This window comes from Alligator sinensis, unplaced genomic scaffold (genome assembly GCF_000455745.1).
Source record: "Alligator sinensis unplaced genomic scaffold, ASM45574v1 scaffold869_1, whole genome shotgun sequence".
Classification (NCBI taxonomy): domain Eukaryota; kingdom Metazoa; phylum Chordata; order Crocodylia; family Alligatoridae; genus Alligator; species Alligator sinensis.
This window is the reverse complement of record NW_005842159.1, coordinates 639,194-648,871: the sequence shown is the minus strand read 5'-3', so window position 1 is coordinate 648,871 and position 9,678 is coordinate 639,194. Positions and strand designations below refer to the sequence as shown.

The 9,678-nt window shown below is 43.3% G+C and overlaps 1 protein-coding gene across 1 annotated transcript in view; it reads right to left on the bottom strand.

Annotated features, from left to right (window-relative positions):
- Positions 1–1,603: 1,603 nt before the first annotated feature.
- Positions 1,604–9,678, bottom strand: part of OTOL1 (otolin 1) — a 70,861-nt gene continuing 62,786 nt past the window's right edge. The window contains exons 9-10 of the mRNA XM_014520837.2: positions 5,364–5,435; positions 1,604–3,107 (exon numbers count right to left, since the gene is read on the bottom strand). Of these exons, the coding sequence (XP_014376323.2) occupies positions 2,218–3,107; positions 5,364–5,435 (962 nt within the window). The 3' untranslated portion in view covers positions 1,604–2,217. The remainder of the gene's footprint in view (positions 3,108–5,363; positions 5,436–9,678) is intronic.

The following is a 9,678-nucleotide window of genomic DNA, read 5'->3' as shown; positions in this document are numbered from 1 at the left end:
GGCTGGGGACTGACTGGCTAAGCAGCAGCTCTGCAGAAAAGGACCTGGGGGTTACAGTGGACAATAAGCTGAATATGAAACAAGTGTGCCCTTGTTGCAAGGAAGGTAACAGCATATTGGGCTGAATTAGTAAGAGCATTGCCATAAGATTGAAAGAAATGATTCTTCCCCTCTATTCAGCACTAGTGAGGCCACGTCTGGTGTACTGTGTACAGTTTTGGGCCCCCCCACTACAGAGAGGATGTGGACAAATTGGAGTGGAGGGTAATGAAAATAATCCTGTCTGATTAATTTCAATTGGATTTCCATGTTGCTGAACCAGCCCCCAGTCTGCTTGTCCTGCATTGGCAACACATACGGGGTGCATGCAAGTGCATGTGCACCCCCTGAGATTGGCTGTGCACCCCCTGGAAGTGCCAGCCACAAAACCGGAAGCGCTGGCAGAAGTGCACTTCCAGTTTTGCTGCTGGCAGATTTGGGCTTGGCAATCAGCCGCTGGTGGTCCCAGAGGTGATCTGGTGCCCCCCCAGACCCAGGAGGCACCACTTGCCCAAGCTGCCTATGACAGAATATAGGAATTGCATTAGCAGATTAGCCCAAAAGTCTAATCCAGTTTTCTGCCTCTGACAGTGACCATAACCAGATGCTTCACAGGAAGGAGCCAGAAGCCCATAGTAAACAGAAGTGAAACAATCTGTCTCCATACTGGTTTCAACCTGGTCTTGGTTTAACCCTGAGGTACAGGGTTCAGATCATTTCTCTATCTTCCTATCCTCTGCTCTGTGCCCTGAAAACACCATCACCCCTGGTTTGGTGTCTATATTGAGTTCTAATTCAGTTTTGATTTGGTTTAATGATTTCTAAATTTGGAGATTAATTGTTTTTGTTTCCTTGATGCTCCTAAATTCTTTTCCAGTTGGGGGAAAGGGACAAGGGGATAGGAGGAAAAGCCTTTTAATTTCCTTTTTTTTTTCATCTTGTGTGTTCATTGAAGAGTGCTGTGTTTGAGATTGTATCACACTGAATGAGTGGTTCACAAGAAGCTTTTGCTCCCAGGATCAAAGATGCATTATTGGTTATGCTTTTGAAAGCATGACTTGTGTAACCATGAGACTTCCTAAAGAATGGTAGTCTGAGCACCCTTTCTTAGGAGAGAGGAATCTGTGACATCACTTCATGGTAATAAGAGCAATCACAACAGTTCTATATATCATGTTGAATCTACCAAATATTTTCCTGAAATTCTAGAAAGGGTTTAACAGTTAATCAGTGTGAGGGAAGGAATTAATCACCTGCTGCCCAGTACTACTTAAGTTAATCAGGAAGTGGATCCATTATCCAAATAATTAACTGAATTCCATATTTCTGCTTTCCTAAATACAGTTTGGCTTGGTGAAGGAGTTTAAAAAAATGCCCACTCTGAATGCCCATGTTTATTAAACATTCAGAAAATCATAGGACATTTATGATCATAGTTCCATCAACTGTTATGTTGTGAAGCAGCACATTGATGATATGTTTTTTTTCTGTGTAATGCAAACAAAAAGTAGGTTAGGCAATCATCTTAATTTATTTTTGAATGTTAGAAAGATGCTAAGGCCTCATAAGTACAATAGTAATTTGAACAGATATATTATATCAACATTGTTCAATCAGTGTAAAAGCCTATGTCAAACATTTATTTCATGCATTACCAGGTAGAAAGTACTACATAAGTCTGGTTTGGTGAGCAAACATTTTTAAATCTATTAATATGATTTGGAGAAACCTGCTACTTGCAATTGTATCTGATTAATCTTTATGAGTCAAACGCTACAATCCTTATCTAAAACCCCAAAATTCAATATCTTCAATGGTGACTCCCACACAAGTTTTGACTGTGTAAGGACTGCAACATTTGGCTTGATCTGAATAAACTAACACCATGAATTTCAATGTGTAATTTTAATAAGTCAGTTCTCTAGCAGGACTGTGAAGACCCCTGCCTGTATGCACTAGAGTAATATTTCTATGCATGATCATAGCTATTAAGCACATGCAGAGAAGCAGGCTCCACCTCTTGGGTCTGTTTAGTTAAAATTAATCAGTTTATTACAAATAAATTATTTTTATAAAAAGATTATGAAATCTAATTTACTAAAGTGACACTTCCTCTCTCTTTTTTTGACAGTCAGAGTTAAAGAAATGTCTCTTGAAAATGTGTTCAACACCATAGGTTTATACTAGAGTCTCAAAAACATCATCTGGGTACAAAAGAAAGCCTGTAAATATGCTGTCATCCTCAGCGCTGACATAAACCCCATTCCAATCCCGTGCTACTTCCAACCAAACCTGATCCCCTGCATTTAATTTCAAAATAATCAAGAAAGATGCCTGATCTATTTCTTGACCATACAAGGTTTCCCGAGTTTTGACCATCTTCTTATTTTGTGCCACAAGGCTTATTCGAGCGGGCCGACCTCTGACTGTCAGGTGGTAAGTGAAGACATATGCTCCAGGAATGCTGCAGTTGAACTTCCCTGTGGAAGAATTATAATCTTCCTGGTCATTGTACAAAATCTTGTCAAATTTAATGGGTGTGTTTGGGGGTGGGAAAGGCTTTGACAAGCTAGCACTGAAAGCTGATCTTGGGACTTTTGAATTGTCACCCTTGGAACCTTTGACACCTCTGGCACCTTTCTTTCCAAGAGCTCCCCGGGCTCCTTTGCTCCCAGGAATTCCTTTTGGCCCAAGAGGTCCCATCATACCAACTGGCCCCAAGTCCCCTTTTTCACCCTTACTGCCAGGTGCACCCTTTTCTCCTTGTTTCCCATCTGTACCATGAATACCCTCAACTCCAATATCTCCTTTGCTGCCCTTTTCACCTTTCATTCCAACTTCCCCCTTTTCCCCTCTCTCCCCTGGCTCTCCACAATGCCCCTTTTCACCCATATCTCCCTTTTCTCCTTTATCTCCATTTTCCCCATCTAACCCTGGTAACCCCAACTCTCCCTTATCTCCCTTCTCTCCTTTGGTCCCATTATCACAAGTGTCCCCTTTTACTCCTTTTTGTCCTTTAATGCCAGGAAGGCCATGGTTTCCTTTATCACCTTTAGCTCCAGTTTCACCTGGGAAAAAAAAGAAGCAAATAATAATAAAAAATAAACACTAGGCAAGTGGTACAACTAGCTTTGGACTCATCATTGACATGTCAGATTTTAGCAGGAGCAGATGTAAATGTTAGACACTCTGGATAAGAACATTAAAAAAAAGAAAGCCAGAAATAGTGGTCAGTTTTTTAAATGTAGCTGTCATGAAAATGAAGCTTGACATATAGCGGGGGGAAAAATTAACTAAATATGCAATACCTAGACGTGAGTCCATATTGATAGAGGGTGAGGTTCTCTAGCACTATGTGGCTCCTGGTGTGATTTGATCTTAAAGCCATTTTAACTAGGCATAATAAAATTGTCCCACATGATGGTAATCATCTACTGGTTTGAACCTAAACAGAACTTCTTACACTATATATTTACCAGCTATTAAGACAGCAAAGAGAAAAGGCTGTGGCTGTATGCAAGGGGATGTGGCAAGGACAACTTTGCATTATGCTGAACCTTTGGGCTTGGGACAGACATTCAAAAAGCCTAAGCTTGAATTGATTTAATCTTTGCAGGTTAGTCTAACCTGACTAGGCTTAACTGGTTTGTAACTACACAGACATTCCCTCTGGACTGAAGAAATGCAGGCTAGAAGTTGGGGGGGGGGGTTAGAGCAGCCCTCTCTTCCCTTCCATAGTGCTTAGCTGAGGGAGGGCATGGCCAGGCCCAGGCAAGATGCTCTGATTAAGGAAGGTTCTCCCCTACCCCCGCTCCTGACAAGCCCAGCAGGGAGTTGATAAACACAGTGTTTATCTTCCTGTACTTAGTGTTTATGAGCCCATCAAAAAAACAACAGCCTTCTCCATTAATTCAAACTCTTAAACAACTTTTTCCAAGGGAGGAAATGGGGGACATTACCAGCTACATGTTGATTAGCCCCAAAAAGCCCTAAGCCAACACTGTCCTGTCTGCCTTTCTCAGCTCTCGCAAAGCACAGACTGTAGCCAGCATGTGGTATGCTAGCTAATGCTGAGAGGTGTCTGTATAAGGCAGGGAAAGGGGGTGGGGAAGCAGGAGGAAGCCAGGCAGACTCCACTGTACCTGCAGTCTCTGCCAGAGCTGCAGCCAGGGAGCAGTGGGGTGGGGCCAGCTCTGCTGAGCTGGAGCAGAGAGCAGAGCCCCTCCCAGAGTTGCAAGGCATCTGGGATGCTGGAAGATTCTGATTTAATTTAAACCAGGAAGGGGTCTGGGACAGACACTGCATAAACCAGTTTGACCCAAATCAGTTAAGTCTGATACTACATTCAACCAGGTTTATCTCAAACCAGTTTCATCCATTCTCAAACTGGCTTATCTGCACTGAGCATCTGTTCTGTTACAGGTTTAGACCAGTTTCTAATCACTTAAACTGGTTTATGTGTAATGTCTGTCCCTAGCCTTGTTGTTTTTCCAGCACACTCCTCCCATTGCTTATGTTACAGCAACTCAAGTCTGCTCTATCACAGTACAAGGGAACTTGTCTTTACAGAGCAACAGCAGGAGCGATGGAATAGAAAGTAGTTTTTGCCTCTTTTTTACTTTCCTGTGTTTTTTATGTAATTTAACTGCCCCTTAGGATCCAATCTAATGGGGGGGAGGAGGCGGGGAGGGGTTCCCATCACTGTCTCAAAGTTTTATTCTGTCTCAAAGTTGCTTTTTGCTGAAAAATAATTTTCCTTTCTGCACAATGTGCCAAGTTTGTACAATTCCTATCTTCAATATATTTTCCTCTGGGAAACTGCTCCCCTATAAGAGCTTCTTCCTCTTTGTGTGCATATACACACCTATATACACACACATGCATATTCACTCACTCCTCTGAATATGACTTAATACTTTGGCTGAGTAATCAAAAGATATTGCCTGGATAGTTTGTACCAGCCAGTTGTATCCTCTTCCAATCATATGTTAGAAAAAACTACAGTTTATGCTGTACATATACTTGACAAAATAAAATGATCAAATGATCAAAACTGCACCATAGTTCAGTAGTTATATACCATAACCATAGGTCAGTAGATAATAAATATAAAAAATGTAACTTCAGTGAAGTTACATTTATAAGTTGTTTTCCTGTCCTAACTTATGCACAGTTCCTGCTGCCTATAGCGAGCATTTTTCCTGAATAAGAACTGAGTAAAAACTAAGAACAGATTTCCAGATATTTCCCAATAACAGAAAACCAAAATAAATATGGAAATAGAGCAGCATTCTTAAGTACTCAAGATATACCTGGTTACATACCTGGTTCTCCTGGTTTGCCTGGATACCCTGGAATTCCATTTGTTCCTTGGTCACCATGTTCTCCTTTATCTCCTAAAACATTATTGACATTAATATGCTGGTCGGGTTGTTATTTGTGACACAACCTCTATTACACAAAATGTGATTTATTCTATGCGTGTCTCTCTCTACTTTAATAAAAACAAACTTAGGGAACTACAGTCCCAAGGATTTCTTGAAAACCCTGAGCTGAAGATTCACTCAGGGTTTTCACAGCAATCAACATCACATTGTACATTCAGAATTGCCCAATTCATCCTAATGCTTAAGAAACAAATATACTGTACATTGTCAGTGATATCTGACAGTGATGGCAAATAATGATTTTCATGACCAGCTGGAGAAGCCATCGTATTAAGTAACATTAGTTTAGGCCTACAGCACTAGAAAGTCTTAATCCAGAGGTGATATCATAGAAAATAAATTGTATGATAGTCTTTTGTCATTCCTCCTCCCTTTCTGAAAAAGGTGTTCAAATACATTGAGATCTAAATCTTATTTCCTTGTATATGTAGCTTTTGGCACTTACAGTTTGTGATAAGCTCTGTGCATACAAGATTGCACACGTATTCATTAAGGTTGCACTCCAGCCAAGTAACTGCCTAGTTCATTTAGGTATGTGCAAAAGGATGGGAAAGTCCCAAAATGTTTGTCACAGAAAAGCCACAACCAGCACACGCTAGATGCCAGAAAGGTATGGTCCTTCCACCTTTTCCACAGCAGCCTAGTGGTTAGGTCACTTGCCCAAAGAACAGGAGACCCAGGATTTAGGCCTAGTCAGCCAGGGGGTGTTGAACCTATATCACTTACTCACTAGCAAAGTGCTCTAACCACCAAGCTGCAGGTTTGGCATTAGTCCTCCAACCTGCCGTTTGAAGCTAGCTCACTTCACTTTGCATTTACTGTTCTTCAACTAAAAAGGAAAAAGCGCTCTGAAGAAGTTTCTGCACCATTGGGTACAGGTAGAATAATTTGCTGGAAAGCCCAAGATGTAAATTCAATCTTTCTGCTTCTTGAGAATATAAAACCTATTCTCTGGGCCATTGTCTCCTGAGCTATTGAGCTAAAAGGTGGGAGCACCCTCCCCACTCTCACCAAACTGCAGTTATGGAGCTGCATACATATGCCAGTTACATAGATAAATGAAAGAGGGTTTAGCCTTCAGTGCTTATAGAAGACAGATTAACAGCACTGGCTTCAGCAAAACATAATGTATGCAAATGCCATGCAAGCAACTCTTCAGTTCTGCCAGTATAGCTCAGTTTTCCTCTGCTGTTCCAATACCCTGAATCTTTGGACAGAAGCAGACAATTGAGCTGAACTGTGCCCAGTGCATCAGAAATCTAATATGATGATCATACTCATTCTCTCATAAGATATAGATACAGATCTCCAAGGTAAATGATTAAAACAATCAATAACCACCCACACAAACCACACTGTAATCAGCATAGGCACTGAAGGGGGTACATAGCTTGATGGAGAACTTGTGCTTATTGCCAATATGGTATTATTAACCAGGGAATAAGTTTTTCTGCAGTATTTATAGGATGTCTGAGTGCTGTTACTCTGGAGGACTCATCCTTCACTTTGATATTGCACACAAGTCTCTGAGTCCGTTTTACCTACAGTAACCATGACTAAGAGAAGTGATCATTCCAGTGATAGTTTGACAGGCTAAGACATCACAGAACTGCAAACTAGACAGCATCTCTTTGAATAATAACTCTTTTCTGAATAAAGACATTTTTAAAGAAAGTTTTGGATGTATGTTTTCTCTGTGTACAAGACAAGAGCTAGAACACTGTGGGCACATGCAGTTGAGCGCAGCCATGCGGTATGTGGTGCCGCCAACATGTGTCGAGCACCACATACCAGACACTCAGGTGTTCTACGCACTGCAAGGGAGCACTGCTCATGTGTGCACTGCTCCACTTTTATTTCTGCAGGGTTTTTTGATCCCTGGATATCGAGGGGTCAAAAAGACCTGTGGGGGAGAAAAGACAGAGCAGCACACACACAAGAAGCATGCGCTGCTCAAAGAAGGAGCCAACCCCCCAGAGCTGTGCTCTAACTGCCAGCCAGGCTCCACCCAGCAGGATCACCACTGCTGCAGCCCCAACAGGCTCCCAGACCCCCAGGTAATGCTGCTGGGGCCATGCGTGGCAAGGCATTTCCGGGGGACAAGTAGCTGAAGCACAAGGTTCACCACTGCTACTTGTCCCTGGGGAACCAAACATCCACACTCGTCTGGACATGGCCAGTGGGTGCACCTACACAAGCAATGAATTTCATAGATTTCACAGACATTAGGGCTGGAAGGGACCTGTACGATAACTGGGTCCAGCCCCCTGCCCAAGGAGCTGGAAGTCAGCTAGGGACAAAAGATCCCAGCAAGATAAATGTCCAAATGTTTCTTGAAAGTGTCCAGAGTAGGTGCTTGCACCACTTCTGGGAGAGTCTGTTCCAGGCCTTGCGGGCTCAGACAGTAAAGAAGTTTTTCCTTATGTCCAGCCTAAAACGGCCTTGCAGGAGTTTGTGACGAGTGGACCTTGTCATCCCCTGGGGTGATCTGGTGAACAGGTGTTCCCCTGGATCCTGATGCATACCTCTTACGTACTTACACACTGCCACCAAGTCACCCCTAGCCTGTGCTGCTCCAGGCTGAAGAGTCCTATAGCGTGCAGCCTCTCTTCATAAGGCCTCTCTCTTGCCCTCTGATCATGTGCATGGCTCTCCTCTGGACTGTTTCAAGCTTCTCCATGTCCCTCCTACATTGTGGAGCCCAGACTTGGATGCAGTACTCCAGCTGTGGCCTTGCCAAGTACAGCGGGATGATGACATCCTGGGTCTTGCTCAAGATGCATTGGTAGATGCAAGCCAGTGTTTTGTTCACTTTGCCAGCTGCGGTATCGCATTGGTGGCTCATATTCATCTTGTGGTCAATCATGACCCCAAGGTCTCTTTCAGTTATTGTTCATAGATTCATAGGCTTGTAAAGCCAGAACAGACCTTGGAAGATCACTGGGTCCAGTCCCCTGCACGAAGCAGGAAAGTTAACTGGGGATCAGGTGACCCCAGCAAGGTGACTGTCTAGTCTCCTCTTGAAGATTTCCAGGGTAGGCGATTGTACCACCTCTAGAGGGAGCTTATTCCACAGTCTGGACACCCTGACTGTGAAGTTTTCCCTAATGTTGAGCCTGAATTGATCTTCCAGGAGTTTGTGTCCATTACTCCTGGTTTTCCCCTCAGGTGCTCTGGTGAACAGTTGCTCACCGAGCCCTTGATGTACTCCCCTAGTGTAGCAGTAGCTAGTGAGTGCTAGCAAGTGTAGCATTGGTGCTAGCGAGTATAGCATTGCTAAGCCTGTAAGTGTGATGTGGGTTTTTATTCCCAAGGTGGGGCACCTTGCATTTCTCCATATTGAATGCCATCAGGTTTTCATCTGCCCACCTTGCAAGCCTATCAAGGTCGGCCTGGATCACCAGCCTATCCTCAAGTGTGGACATTCTTCCCCAAAGTTTGGTGTCATCAGCAAACTTGGCAAGTCTGCTTTTGACACCAGTGTCCATATTGTTTATGAAGACATTAAAGCGTAAAGGTCTGAGAACAGAGCCTTGGAGAATGCCACTAGTCACTGAGTGCCAGGTTGATCTGTTTCTGTCAACTACCACTCTCTGGGTCCAACTTCAGAGCTAGTTCTCCAGCCACCAGACTGTGGAGTAGTCAAGGCCGCAGCTGCCCAATTTTTCCATGAGGACATCATGGGACACCAGGTCAAAGGCTTTTTTTTAAGTCTGAATATATGACATCAACCTCTTCTCTTTTGTCCAGGTGTCACCTGGTCATAGAACAAAATGAGATTGGTCAAGCAAAACTTATCCGCAACAAATCCATGCTGGCTATCCCTCAGAATGTTGCCTTCTGTTAGCCTGTCAAGAATGGTTTCTTTGACAATTTTTTCCAAAATCTTCCCAGGGATTGGGGTTAAATTGATTAGCCTGTAGTTTCCTGGGTCGTCTTTCCTCCCTTTCTTGAAGATGGGCACCACATTGGCCCTCTTCCAATCTTCAGGTACTTTGCCTGTGTGTCATGAGTTCTTGAATATCCTCACCAGTTGCTGTGCTAGAATGTCTGCCAGGTCCTTTAGCACTCTTGGGTGCAATTTATCCAAACCAGCTGATTTATGGGGGTCCAGCCTCTCAAGATGCTCCCTCACAAGATCCATGCCAATGGTGGGCATATATTCATCATCACCCTGGTCATCCCGCATCAT